At 38.9% G+C, this 15702-nt stretch overlaps 1 protein-coding gene across 1 annotated transcript in view; it reads left to right on the forward strand.

Moving 5' to 3' along the window:
• Nucleotides 1-14864, forward strand: part of LOC141287543 (protein bicaudal D homolog 2) — a 37211-nt gene extending 22347 nt beyond the window's left edge. Inside the window, 5 exon segments of the mRNA XM_073819706.1 lie at nucleotides 62-238; nucleotides 240-483; nucleotides 486-829; nucleotides 2967-3118; nucleotides 8168-14864. Coding sequence (XP_073675807.1) covers nucleotides 62-238; nucleotides 240-483; nucleotides 486-829; nucleotides 2967-3118; nucleotides 8168-8501 — 1251 coding nt within the window. The 3' untranslated portion in view covers nucleotides 8502-14864.
• Nucleotides 14865-15702: the final 838 nt, after the last annotated feature.

The following is a 15702-nucleotide window of genomic DNA, read 5'->3' on the forward strand; positions in this document are numbered from 1 at the left end:
AAAGGTACCTGCCTTTGTAGACAGCAAAACAGTTGACTAGAAATGTTGTTTGAAACCCCAGGTCGCCGTGTCCGAGGCCAGTCAACTGAAGGAGGAGCTCAAAACGTTAAAGGCCGAACATTCAGCCCGTCAGTCGCAGTATAAGGAGGAGCGGGCGCAGCTGGAGAGCCAGGTTGGGTCTTTGAGCGCTCAGGTCACATCTCTGGAGCGCAGCGGCCGTGCCGAACGCGAGCAGCTGGGCGCGGCTGGAGAAGGAGCTCCGTCAAGCCAGTGAAGTGGCAGGCGAATCCCAGGGCAGCCTTAACATCGCACAAGACGAGCTGGCCACCTTCAGCGAGGAGCTAGCCAACCTGTACCATCACGTATGCATGTGCAACAACGAAACGCCTAACCGCATCATGCTCGACTACTACCGCGAAGGTAAGGCAGGCGTTAATGGCACGCAGACCACGGGTTGGGTCAGCCCTGACGGTCGCGGTCGCCGCTCCCCATCCTGCTCACCCGCGGCCTCTTCCCCACCAACGACGCCGGCGACGGAGCTTCTTCTCCGGTCTCCTCTGTTCCGTCCCCAGTGGCTGATCCCCGCAAAGAGCCCATGAACATCTACAACCTGGTGGCTATCATCCGTGACCAAATCAGACACCTGCAGCTAGCAGTGGACCGCACAACAGAGCTCTCGCGCCAACGCGTGGCTTCTCTGGAGCTGGGTCTGGGGGCGGACCGAGACCAGGAGGCCAGCGTGGAGGAGATCCTCAAACTCAAATCACTCCTCAGCACCAAGAGAGAGCAGATAGCCACACTGAGAACCGTCCTAAAGGCAAACAAACAGGTTAGCATTTCACCCTCATCGCTAGACAAATGTTACACTACAGCAGTGGGTCTCAAATAGTGTTTCTTCATGCTGGTCGTTGCAGTTATTTAAAACTTTGAAGAAGTTGTATGACTTCAGACCACCTGAGTCGAATGTGTTTTAAAGTTACTAAAAGATGAACAGCTGTCAAACACAGCTAATCTAACCTGCTGTTTCTAAAATGTTCTGTTGAGTTTTTGTATTATATCTTAATTGATTGATTGCTTGCTTGTATTTTCACAAAATGCTGGACGAAAACTACATTATCGTCCAGTTCTAATCTGCTAAATGCGACTGTCAGTGTTGCGGAGAGTTACTTTTAAAAGTAATGCATTACAATATTGTGTTACTCCATAAAGTAACTAATTGCATTACTTAGTTACTTTTTACGGAATTGAATGCATTGTGTTACTTTTGTCACCTGGGCTGAGGTTGCTTATTTGTTTTTAACAACAAAAAAATATATATGTATTTTTGGCAGCTGTAAAGGCCCTTTCATACCGAACGTGAAATTCATATGCCTCAGACTGAAGGAATTACTATATTGCCAAAAGTATTGGGACACCCCCTTCTAATAAACAGGTTTGACAACTTTAGTAATTTCCATGAATATAAATCTTAATGTTAAAGCATATAATGATATTCCAGGGAACTGTGTGCTTCTAATTTTATAGCAACAATTTGGACAGGACCCCTTTCTATTCTACCATGACAATGCCTCTGTTTATAAGGTTTAAAAAGAAATTATTAGATTCAGTCAGTTTGGTCTGTATAAAGCCAAGCCCTAATCCCAGCTGAACACCTCTGGAGTGACTTAAAGTGCAGACCTTGAGCCAAAAACTCATCACCAAACACCAATGTACTATGGACAAGAGTATTGGGACATCCCCTTCTTTAGATGAGAAAAGAGCACTTTCAAAACTGTGGCATCAAAGATGGAAACATAATTCATGCATTTATAAATTGCATTTCCATCTTTGTTCCACCAGTTTTTGAAGAGTCTAAAATGACTGTACTCGTACGCATAAGTCATTGGTGTTTGGTGATGAGTTTTTGGCTCAAGGTCTGTATTTAAAGTCAGCTGGGATTGGGACTTGGCTTTATGCAGACCGGTCGAGTTTTTCCACACTGACTGAATCAATCATTTCATTTGAACCTTGTCTTATACACAGATGCATTGTCATGTCCAAACTTTTGCTTTAAAGTTAAAAGCACACAATTCCCTAGAATATGATTATATGCTTAAACATTAGGATTTGTATTCATGGAAATGACTAAAATAGTCAAACCTGTTCATTAGAAGGGAGTGTCCCAATACTTTTGGCAATATGGTGTACATCTGCACCTCCACTCCCAATTTCTCTCAACACGGAGACAGGAGAGCTGTTACTAAGTAAATGGGAAAACAAAAGTTTCTTGCTTTACTTATTTAAAAAAAAAAGTCATATTATTTAGATACTTAATTGCAAATGTAAAAAATAATGTGACACTTTACAAGTTAAAGGATTACTCCTCTCCCAGATTAAAAATGCCCTGATAATTTACCTTGTCATCCAAGGTATTCGTGTCTTTCTTTCTTCAGTCGCAGAGAAATTACGTTTTTTGAGGAAAACATTCCAGGATTGTTCTCCATATAGTGGACTTCTATGGTGCTCAACGGATTAAAGGTTAAAAATGCAGTTTCAGTACGTATGCGCATTGCAGAGCTAGACAAGACGAGCATTTGAGGTTAAAAATATATTTTTTTTTCCTCAGCTGGGATTGGTTAGAGCTCTTTGAAGCTGCATTTAAACTGCATTTTTAACCTTCAGTCCATTGAGCACCATTGAAGTCCACTATATGGAAAAAAAAAATCCTGGAATGTTTCTTAAAAAATTAATTGAAGAGACTGAAGACAGAAAGACATTAACATCTTTGATGACATGGGGGTGATTAAATCACCAGGAAGTTTTTATTTTGGAAGTGGAGTAATCCTTTAAAAAGCAATCTGCTTACATAACCAGCATCGCTTGTAATGCATTACCCCTGACACTGACAACTATAAGGCATGAAGATATTAACATTTTATATAAACATTAAGAAGCTGCTAAATGCCCATGTGTTTGTTGTTTTTCAGACCGCTGAGGTGGCACTGGCCAACCTGAAGAGCAAATATGAGAACGAAAAGGCCATGGTGACTGAAACCATGATGAAGCTTCGCAATGAGCTCAAAGCCCTGAAAGAGGATGCAGCCACTTTCTCTTCACTCAGGGCCATGTTTGCCACACGGTATGAAACACACTACTTCCTTCTCTATTCTAATACAGTGTTTGCAAAGTTAAGAGCACAGTTTGACAGATGGGGCACCTGGACCCTTTTTTCCCAATGCTTATAAAATGGACAGAATTTAATAACAATGTTTTCATTGCATTTAACAAATGAAGAGCAGTTACTAATGACATTACATATTTTTTCAACAGTAAAGTACAGAGGTGGGGTGCAGATAAAAGTTTACGTTTGACAGCATCTCGAGAATATAAACTAAAAGCTTGCTCCTTAATTCACAAAAATTCATGCTCTACAGCCCCTATTTCTACTTTGTATTTTCCCTTGGGAACACCAGTGTTTGCCTGTAGTATTCTGACTTTTAACCATTTTTAGATCATAGACATGCCTTATAAAGTAACAAAATTAATTTACTTAGTATGAAATATTTTTGGGACATTTCTCAGGGATGCAATCATTATTCAGATAGTTTGGCTTCCTAAAAACAGTGTAAATTAAATGTGGACTGAAAATCTATCACTATAAAGCGGCTTGAGTCCACTTTGAAGTGCAGGCAGTCAATGCAAATGCATTTTTTATTCATTCTTTTCAGTTTAGTCACTGAAAAGTTTGCTCTCAGTCAGAACTGATAAATTATTAAAATATTCAAAACGTTCTCACCAAATCTTGTGGGAATCACTGTTGAGACGGTTTGTAGCAAGCAGGTGAGATTTTCTCTCTGTGAAAAACAAATGGTGTCTGGCCGTTTTCCAGGTAGGTCAGATGGCCTCTTCCTGTCTAAGTTGGCGGTTTTTGACCAGATTAAGATCATTTATGTCAACAGACAATGTTTGGCTTGTACGAACAGACTCTCAATGATTGTAGCCAGAAAAACAAGTGTGAGGTGCAGGTATGGGTCAGAGTAAATCTACAAGTAAACCTTTCCAAACTGACTGTAAGCTGTGACGCCATCTGGTGCAAAATCAGACCCTCCTGACACATGAACACCATCAATGACTTCTCTGTGCTTAACATGTAACAGGAATAGAGGAATGGTTTCTGCCAAAATAAAAGTCAACATTCATAAATGTTAGTATTGTAATTTTACTGTTGTTCTGAAAATAAAATAAAAAGTAATACACGAATAATGATACATTCATTACAACAATTCTATTAACACATTTATTATAACATTCGCACATAGTGTTCAGATTGTGATCTGTAATAATTTCTAATGTTTTAATAGAAGTCTCTTCTGCTTAGCAAGGCTGCATTTATTTGTACAATAAAAAACACAGGCCTGATTTAAGAAGGGGGTCTTAAAATGGCCAAAGAATATTATTTTGCTGACTTATTAGTTTTAAGTTAAATTGTGCTTTTTTGGTAGGCTATAATGTCTACTTGAATGTTAAAAATATACATTTTTAAGTAAATATTTTTAAATTGTTTTGTAAAAGACAAAACTGTAAAAAGCACATTTTGATGGTTTAATTTATGCAATGGTAAAAAATTGGCAAAATACATGGGGGGTGGGGGATACGCGAAAAACCGTGTTCGGTAGTCTGCTTTTGGACCAGTGTTTCATTTTGTTGGGCTTTGGCCAAGGATTTTCATTTCGGTGCATCTCTACTACTGAGAGTTGCCATGAAAATGTGCTTAATTATCATTATACAGGCTTCTTTTTCTTCTTCTTCTTCTTGTTTCTTCTTCTGCTGTTCCCACCAAGATTTCAGCAAGTGTTAATGAACAATCAGATGAAACTGTTCTTTCACTAACCCTCGTTTTAGCACGTCTTATTCAGTGGGAAGAGTTCTCATCAGCAGCTGCTCTGGGGTTCGAGGTTTTGTATCGGCCTGATCCGTGGGGTATTAATATGCTAATAAGGGCAGATTGTCAGTCGGGGGTCTGAATTCTCTTTCCCACAGTCTCGAAGATCTCTAAAATCACAGCTCAAGCTGTTTAGTCATATTGCGCCCCAAAATCACAAGAAAGAAGTTAAAAAAAAAAGCATAATATGATGCATGATAGGACTATTGGGATTGTGAAAGCCGCTATACTTATTGAGTGTGTCTAACTGGGTGCTTCCTAAACATTTTCACTCTCTGTTTTTGTTTTGCATGGTTCATAGTTAATTTGGTTTTCTATTTTTCTCTTTTAGGCTCTCTCTGTCTTTGTTTTGTTTCTTCTCTGAGATGATTTTCATTCCTGCGTTGCTGAAAAGCGGCTGAGGTGAATGTGTCAAGACGTATTTCACAATAGCAGCCCGCACGCCTCCTTTACACCGCCGCTCCGCGCTCTCACACGCACTCATAGAGCCGCAGATGGGTTCTCGTCTGACCCCTGGCCTCTTTTCCCGGGAAAATCCTGACCCCTGCGTTTAGAGGCGGTTGTTCCCGGGGGCCGATCTCTAATGAAGCTGCACTGATTTCTGTTGTGAGGCGCTGTGTCTTTATGTCTCAGACGCGCATACATTAGCTTGTGGTAGTTTGCCAAACTGAGGCTTGTTCAAAGTTCATGCCCGTGAGAAACTGAGAAATGCTATGGGTGGGCATGATGGGTAACAATAAAGTAACATTGTGAGAGGCTCTAATTTGCAGCAGCTTTTTTCAATAAAATACATCAGATTTCAATAATGAAAATTATTGCTATTATTTAATCACGCCTAGATTTCCAGAGAAGGACCGTTGAAGCACACCCTTGAGAAAATCGCACGTTTTATGATGACTGTAGGGTGGTAATGGTGTGATTATAGTGTATTGGGTGGTGTTGAGCGTGTGCTGACATGCACTGTGCGTTAAGGTGTAGAAATGCAACAGCGCTTTAGGGAAGGTGCGGCTCCGTAATCATTTTCTCTGATCTGTCATGTATGAATGGTTTAATCTCCTGAGCATTAACCCGTATTAACATTAAGATCTGTTGAAATAACACACATGCGACAGTCATTTTATTAAAAGATTGCAAAAAATGGCCTGAGCACATTTTTCTTTAATTTTTATATTTTACTTTTTCACACTTGCTTTATATGAGCTTTTCAATAAAGGCATGAAATAACTTGTATCATGCTGTTTACATGGGCTCACTTTTGTGCAAACACACATCAAGATCTGATAACATTTAGTAAAAAAAAAACTGTGCAGTGCTTGTATTTGATCATTTTTGTATAGAATTTGTGTGTTGCAAACACATTCAGTCCAAGTTCTATGTCAGAACCATCTGCTTTATAAACCTGGATAAGCGTCAATTTTTTGAAATTGAAATTTATACCTCAACCCCAATAACGTCATTATTTAGCTCCTGGAATGCGCATTTATCAGGGGAACCCTGACAAAAAACATGTATTTAACACCCCTGAATGTGATTTTTTTTTAATCACCCCTCGAAATGCAATTGGGCTAGTTTTGAGTAGCAACTGGCAACTTGTTGTGACAACCTGGCAAGCCTAGCATGCACCTTTACATAAAACAATAATATAGTGCTCCAATCCATTCTTAAAATCGAACTGTATGAAAATACACCAACAAGCCACTTTTGTCAAATCTAGTAATGAACATATAATAAACATATTGTAGTCAAATACCACCTTGTAATGGGAAGGCTAATTTTTAAGTGCTCCTAACTTAAAAAAAAATAGAGATTTGCTTGTATTTTATTTCAGGACATACATTTTTTAGATTGTTTAAACTATTCAGGAGAAACAGCAGTGTCATAGAGCTATATAGATATGCAATGGGTCTGATCAGAAGGTAAAAGTAATTTCCACATTAGAAAAGTCAGAAGTTTGTGGTTTTACTTTGAAATGTTGCTATAAATACAACTCTTCATGTGCTCCCTTGACATTATACTTAGAGAACACATTGCTGTATTGTTTTCCCTTCGATTTTTTTTTGTTTGTTTGTTTGTTTTTACATACAATTTTCTTTAGTTGGTCTTAACGAGTAGTTCACTTTCAGAACAAATATTTACAGATAATGTACTCACCCACTTGTCATTCAAGATGTTCATGTCTTTCTTTCTTCAGTCGTAAAGAAATTATGTTTTTTGAGGAAAACATTTCAGGATTTCTCTCCATATAGTGGACTTCTGTGGTTCGAACTTTCAAAATGCAGCTTCAAAAGGCTCTAAACAACCCCAGCTGAGAAAAAAGGGTCTTATCTAGCAAAACGATGGGCTATTTATTAAAATAAATTACAGTTTATATACTTTTTAACCACAAATGCTCGTCTTGTCTAGTTCGGCAAGATGAGCGTTTGAGATTTTGTTTTTCTGAAAGTGAACTAATCCTTTAAAAAGGTCTTTAAAAAGTCTTACATTTACCCCATAATGTACTCACCCCCTTGTCATCCAAGATTATGTCTTTCTTTCTTCAGTTTTTTTTTTTCTTTTTGAGTAAAACATTTCAGGATTTCTCTCCATATAGTGGACTTCTGTGGTTCGAACTTCCAAAATGCAACTAGCAAAACGATGGGTTATTTTCTAAAATAAATGACAGTTTATATACTTTTTAACCACAAATGCTCATCTTGTCTAGTTCGGCAAGATGAGCGTTTGTGAATTTTTTTTTTTTTTTTTTTCTGAAAGTGAAATAATCCTTTAAAAAGGTTTTTTAAAAGTCTTACATTTACCGCCATAATGTACTCACCCCCTTGTCATCCAAGTCTTCAGTTGTAAGGAAATTGTGTTTTTTGAGTAAAACATTTCAGGATTTCTCTCCATATAGTGGACTTCTATGGTGCCCCGAGTTTGAACTTCCAAAATGCAGCTTCAAAGAGTTCTAAACAACCCCAGCTGAGAACAGAGGGTCTTATCTAGCAAAAAGATGGGTTATTTTCTAAAATAAATTACAGTTTATATACTTTTTAACCACAAATGCTCATCTTGTCTATTTTTTTTTTTCTGAAAGTGAATTAATCCTTTAAAAAAGTCTGTAAAAAGTCTTACATTAACCCCCATAAAACCTGCAGAAACCCTGGACCTGCTCTTTAAATAAAATTTCAGAAAGCCAGTGGCCTTTTTATGTAGTATATTTCAAAAATGAATGTTTTAACAGTACTATTACATCTCTCTGTCTCCCAGTTGTGACGAGTACGTGACTCAGTTGGACGAGATGCAGAGGCAGTTGACGGCTGCGGAGGATGAGAAGAAGACGCTCAACTCTCTCCTCCGTATGGCCATTCAGCAGAAGCTGGCGCTCACCCAGCGCCTGGAGGACCTGGAGTTTGACCACGAGCAGATCCGCCGCGGAGGAGCCAACGGGCGCTCGAAGACCTCCACCTCACGTGGGAAATCCACCCACTCCCACGTAAGTCACCCCGCCACAGCCACCTGCGGGGGGCGAGGCGAACCCAACGGCCACCTGGGAGCGCCGCTGGTGTTCTGCAGCGAGAAGTACAAGATCTACTGCGACTGAAGCTGCGCGGGCCTCGCTAGCCGTTGTACAAAGCTCCACTCACGCGCTCTCTTGCTTGCTCTGTGCTAACCCATATGATGTGTCCGTGTGTTTAGGGCTAAATATGGTCGTGCCTGCTAGCATCCTCGTAGACAGGTGCATGTTGTAGGGCAGAATGATATAACGTTTAGTCTTAGATTCCTTAAGGTGAGGTGCGTTTCTGTTAGCGGCACCAAGCCAAAATTGCACAATTTGACAGCTCAAGGCGGCATCCGTGCGCGTTTCTAGGTTAGACGTGATAGAGAGAGAGCTAGCCGTAGGATTGTTGAATTGTGATCACAAGTCAATAGCCATTTGCCCTTTTCCTCTGTCCATCTCTCTCCTGCCTCTGAAATCAGCAGCCCGTCCAATCAGGTAACTGGTGTTTACATGCCGAACAAACGAAATATGCAAACCTCCTCCCTGCCTCGTTGACGTGCGGGAAAACCCATTGAATTGTGCCATGCTCGTTTAGTTTTTTTTTCTTCGAAAATGACATTAAAAATGAAAACCAACGGGTTGGAGAGTGAGTGTTTTAGCGATGTCACTCGTGAGGCAGGCGGGAACGACGCGCTTTTTCATTAGCTGTCTGGCTGCAGAACTGAGAGCTTTAATATCGTCTTAGACTCGATTACGTTTACTTGAGCACACTTGACACACGGCTTTACGCGGTGAAGTCATGGTGAAGGGCTTGCCATATGCGCATAATGCTGTCAACACATGTTCACGACGTTTTGTGTATTTACATTGCAGAGGAAACAATAGCGAGGCCTTATCTGTCGTTTCTGTGCTCGAAATTTCAAGATGACATGGATCACGAGAGGACAAACCAATGTCTCATTTTGGCAAACAAGAGTCAGGCTTTCATTCTCTTTTTCCTGAATGGGTGACAAATAAGGTTAATGCTTTTCATGATCGATCTTTGCATTAGTAATGCGTATATGATATGAAACTCATCTCCATATAGGTTGCATTCACTCGTCTGCATTGTGTGACAGATTGACACAACCGAAGTGGAAGATGCTAACTAGGGTTTTTAGATATAAAAGTTCATAATCTACGTAGGGTGTGTTCACACTTTGCTTGGTTCATTTGATCCAAACCAAAATGGAAAATTATACATTTGGTCCTGGTCCGCTTAGCGTTCACTAGGGCTGGGTATTGTGACCAATTCGGCGATTCGATTCTTATTTTTATGGTTTCGATTTCGATTCGATATCGATTAGCTATCAGTACTTCATTTATAATGTTAGTTTTGCAGACATGGGATCCATATTTTGATACAAATGCTGGTAACTGAAACTCTCCTACTTAAGTTTATTACTGAAATACACATCTACATTAATAATAGGGTGCACACAGTTGTTTATTTTAAACAACTTTTATTTTAAATGAACACTGTAACAAGAAGTCATAAATATGTGCATCCATTGTACACCATGTAAACAAACTGCAAAATGCACATTACTGAAAAAATAAAATAAAAAGACTGTAAATGTGCAACAGTGAAATATATTAAGAACTTCAAACATGTTTAAGAAATAAAATATTTTTCTAAATTCAAAACGTTCAAAACAGGCCCATCATAAAGCCCTTGTCTGCGTATACAAAACATTCTGACTGTCCATAAAACAGTTCTTAACTACAGCCTTATCGTTTTTGATCACCAGATTTTCTGCAAAAAAAGCAGCTGATGGTGTCACCTTCAGGACGAGAGGTGGATATTCATATTCTCTTACGTGAAGCACGCGCATTAAGAGTCGATTCGGGGATTTCCCGAATCGATATCGTTGCGTTAAACTGAAGATCGATTAAAATCGGAGAATCGATACTTTTTACCCAGCCCTAGCGTTCACACTGGCTTTTTTGATAGTGCACCTAAAGATACCAAACCTAAAGGCATAGTGATATGTTTACAACCTAATTAGTCGGGTTGAATGACAAATATTTTGTGATGGAACTCACCAAACTCTCCAAACAAAAAGAAAACGTGCGTTCGACTTAAGGCTTTAAAGGTGCCATAGAATGGAAAACTGTGTTTACCTTGGCATAGTTAAATAATAACAGTTCAGTACATGGACATGACATACCATGAGTCTCAAACACCACCATTTCCTCCTCCTTATATAAATCCAGTGTTTGCAAAAGACCACCGAAAAATAGGTCAATTCCAACGTAACACCGACTATTACGCAATAGCCCCGGGATCGTTAATAGTTACGCCTCCAAAATTTGCATCGGCCAATCATCACTAATGTCAGTACATCAGTAAAATAAGGCAAGCCACTGAAGGGACATGGTTAGCTTAATGCTAGCGCTAGCCTGTTACATTGCAGTACATCACAAGATTTCACTTACCACTAGGGCTGCACGATTAATCGCATGATGTTGTGAGGCGCGTTTAGTCAGTGAAGCCGGTACTTTGATTAGTAATAAATCTCCATCACGTGCGTTCAGCTGGAGCGTTCAGAGGCGTGAATCACTGACAAGCTACGCCAAGTCGCGATTTGCGGATCCGCTCCAGCTGAACGCACGTACCGGCTTCATTGACTAAACGCGCCTCACAACATCGTGCGATTAATCGTGCAGCCCTACTCACCACATAAAAAGAGAGTTGACTGCGCTGATGATGGTAAATGATTTACAGACCTGGAGCGTCACTCACAAGCACCTCAACTTGTGTGGTAAGTAAGCACTCCCGCTGCAGTATAACGTTACATGGAGCACATGCCATCACAGTAGTGAGAGTAAAATGTCGCAGATTCAACAAACTGCATATTAAAAGCGGCTAGAGCTCCGTAATTAAATATGTTTTTAATACATGTGCGACCTATTGAGATGAGCAGCTCTGTGAAACAGCCAATCAGAGCAGAGCCCCACATTAATATTCACGAACCTTCCGAATAAGGCAATAACAGAGCATTTCATTCTAGGGACAAATCTTAGGGTTGTAAATGGACCTGTAAAACCGTTTCTGGAGTTTTTTTGCCCTTTCCTATGCCATATACCTTCTATGTAGATATCAGAGAACAATTTAAAATATTCTCTCAATGCACTCTATGGCACCTTTAAGTCAAATACACCTAACGTTGTCTGAGAACTTACAAAGAGCTGATAAAAAGCACTTTACCTCCTCAATGCTCTATGTTTGCCCTCTACTCGTTTTGTTTTGGATGCACCACTTGTTCCCTTCGAGAAATCATCTCACAGTGTCGCATTTTGTCATTACTTCTCGTTCTTGGTTTGTTCAGAAGTATTTGGTTCGTGCCGCATTTATATTTCATTTGAACCATGCCAGAGTTGTTTGGAAGCGGAGCGAGACCCATCTAGTTAGTGGTTTGGTGCGCACCAGAGTTCATTTGGAAACGTTCACACTTACTCAAATGAACCGCACTAACAAGGCATTCTCTCCAGGGTTTGTTGTAATCGAACCAAACACGACAAGTGTGAACACACCCTTAATCCACATGAATTGCTGCAAATGGTCTAATGAATGGCTTCTCTGAATTACTGTATTTAAAATATAAAAACATGCAGCAGCACACATTTTGGGAATGTCAAAATGATAGCAGTGTTAAAACATGAACCTTACAAAGACTACATGGATCTTTCACATTGTGTAACCTTTGTGTTGTCTAGTCCAGTTACTCTAGCAAGGTCTGTTCCCATATGATCTAGTGGTTTGGATTCCTGGTTGTTACCAGGCCGCTCGGGTTCGAATCTCTGCCCTTCTCACCAGATCATTAACATTCATTTTTAAATCGAAAATTCCAAATTGGCACACAATTTTAAAACCATTTTTCGTTGGTGTGTTCCAATTTTAAAATGGTCAGTTGAGTGGCTTTGAACTGGCAATTAAATGAATCCGTTACCAATAAAAAATAGCTCTCAGGTGGACCGTTGATCTGCGTTTCGCCAAAAGGACTTAGTTAAATGTTTCAGCATTGACCAGTACAAAACTTTGTGCAACTCCTTAGCATTTTTGGCTTCACCTGGTGAGGTTGAGGGTATTAGTTCTTGTGAGAACCTCTGGCTTCCTGCTTCCTGTTTTTCTCTTCCACACTTACTAACAAAACATATCACATGGGCTGTGTTTGGCTTCTGCTGACTAACCTCAGTTGCAATGTAGCGCTGCTTGAGCAGATGCAGTTTTACGTTAAGCGTCAAGTTAATTCTAACCGCTTTTATTTCTTGTTTTCCGATTTGCAGTTACATTAGAGCTGGAACTCTTCATTCCACCACTGCCTGCAAACCCAGTGCTCCTAAACCAGTAATCTGTCTCGGACGCATGAGAGGCACTGGATGGCATGCCTTTATAACTACCTTTGTAGTAATGCATACATTTAACATTCACAAAAGTACATTTGTTTTTTAAGGAACATAGGAAGCCAGAGATCGCAAAGTCCTGAAAACTAATACTTAGATGGCACTACGAAACTGTTCTTTTCCTCAAGACATTCATCTGTGTTTTGAGATTTTGTGACCTTTGCTCTATTATAAGGTTGCTTTTTATTATATGAGTCTATAGTTTGGGGTGTTTTGGTTTATGAGTCTGTTCACGTATTTCAAAAGTATTGGATTATTTCTATATGTGCGTCCTCTGTAAGCAGACAACAGAGCTCGACGTCACACAATCGTAACTCACATCTCAAATGAGTACGATTCCATCCGTTTCTCACATTCACACATTTTACTGCCATGTTTGAATGCTTTTGTCTATTTATTATTATTTAGTCTATATAGGAATATTTCAAAGTGAACAAATAAAAAAATGTGGCTTAATCTAATCAAAAGGCTTTGGTTAAACAAAACCAGCAAGTCGATTTTAACAAAAAAATCGGAATGGGTTTTTCGTGACACTTACTAAGGTCCAAATAACAAACGATGCAGCATTTATTAATCTATAGGAATATGTGTATCACGATCAAACAATATTCAAATATTAACCAGGATGAATTAGTTAACTGTACTTGATCGTAAGTGTCGGCGGTTTTTCTTTTGTTGGTTTCAAGCACCTTCGCTCAAGCTTTACGAGGATCACTGACCTTCTGCATTCTCTACAAGAGGAAATGAATTAATTCCAAATTGGAATGCTGTAATTCTCTCTGTCTATCGTGCCAAGTGTCGGTACAACGTTCGGGTTGGTTAAAAGGATCAGAAGCGGTAAGATGAGGGTCCGCCCTGCTTTACCTTACCCTCGGTTTGGTTCGTTTTTCGTTTATGATCTTCATTCTGACCATTAGTGCCTTTTTGTTCTTTGAAGAGAGAATCCTAGCTTAGCCTTTTAGTTTTTGTAATTTTATTTTTCTCACTCCTTATGAAAGAACAGCCGATGACTTGTTTCGAACTTAGCCGCAGCAGCAATAAGTACAGAAGACGTTCATTCTGTTTTCAAGGGTGGGGAGATGTCAATTATTAGAGAAATAAAACAGATTGTACTGAATTCGTCAGGTCAGTGATCCTACTAGCAAATTCAGGGGTTTTAGAAAACGTTATTTTTGGTCAAATGGTTTGAAATTACGGTTTGCCTCGATATGAACAAACTTTTTTGGAGACACGAAACCTGTGTGGTGTTTTGTTGTCGGAGACTGGTGTTATTCTAGCTTTGTACGGTGAGGTAGCTGAGCTCATGTGGTATTGATAGTATTGTTAACAATTGTGAGAAAGCTTGTGTCCTCTTTCTGTCCAATTGTTTTGTTTTTTTAAACATTTTTTGACATGGTTATTATGAGCATTACAATTTCAGGAAACAGAAAACACGCTGCATCAACAAGCGAAAAGTCGCATTTTGTTTGTTGAGGCTTAAAATGAAAAAAAAAAAAAAAAAAACGTCGGGAGGCGAGGGGAAACTAAATTAAGTGCAATTAAACCAAAACAAAGCTATGTGGTAAATGAGGTTTTCTGTTTGCTGGAAGTGATGGCATTGTGATATTCAATTAGCTGTGGAAGCTTATTATTGGAAAATCTTATTATTGTGTTCCAGTATTGATCTGTAAGGATCTATAAGTTTGATACCTTTATATAAAATAACACTCATTCGTTTGTATTAATTTGAAATGATCGTCAGTACTGAACTTTATAATGTGCATTATTATGGCATATGCATGTTTCTTTCAGCTATGAGACTTGTACACAGAACTGAAAACAAACTTAGAACTCCAAAGACTTGGAAAAAGACAAAAAAAAAGAAGAAAAGAGAAAGGTTTGGGTTTTTTTTTTTTTTTAATTGGTCCCTTACTCTTGAACTAACAGAGTTGAAGTATTGTTTTCTAGAGGTTTGTCTGTGTAGAAGTAGTCATGCTGGCTCAAGTCAGTAAATACAAATAAAAAATCACTCAAAAGTCACTCCCTTTGTCCTGTGTGTGATTTTGTCCTATTCTTTTGTTGTTTGTTTGTCTCAGGACTGTTGGTTCTCTGATTATCTGTACATGAACATTTCTGTGGTTGAATGATTTACCAGAGGTAGACATAATTTTGTTCATTCTTGAATATCCATCTCTATTAGCACAGCACTTCTGGCTTGTGCTAAAACTGTTTTTATGGATTACATTACATATTCAGACAAAGGTAGTAAATTATTAATAATTTGATTTACCCCATTCACATACATTTTACTTTCTAAAGAACCTACTACTTAATATAGACTTCGGGAAACCCTGCTGTAATGTGATGGTTAATGCATTTCATGATATTGATGATAAATGTATGTTGGGGGTGTGCGATATGACAATTTTTGCATCAATCTGCATTTTTGGGTGTTGGTACACTAATAAAACAAAACACGAAGAAAAGTCACTCACTGAGTCCTATTAAAGCAACTGTATTAAAGTTCTTCAGTCAAGAGCGATTTATAATTTATGTATATAGTTTTATTTTTATATTTGTTAATTCCATTTCTTGAAAGCTACTGATAACTGCACCTACTGTACCTTATATACTTATTTATTTGTGTATTTTTAACATGTATTTTTTAATAACAAAGATAAAAACATGACAAAGATTTTTATCTTCGCTCAATTAGGCCTAAACATCTGCTATTCTTTTTATTTTGTGTCTTGTTGTAAGGCTTTGGTTTTAAAATAGGGAAATTTGTTTGGCTGTGCTTCTTAGACAACTTGCAAAATAGTAAAACCAAGATAAAGAATTGTGATATATAATATTTTTGCCATATCGCGCATCCCTA

This window comes from Garra rufa, chromosome 15 (assembly GCF_049309525.1).
Source record: "Garra rufa chromosome 15, GarRuf1.0, whole genome shotgun sequence".
NCBI lineage: Eukaryota > Metazoa > Chordata > Actinopteri > Cypriniformes > Cyprinidae > Garra > Garra rufa.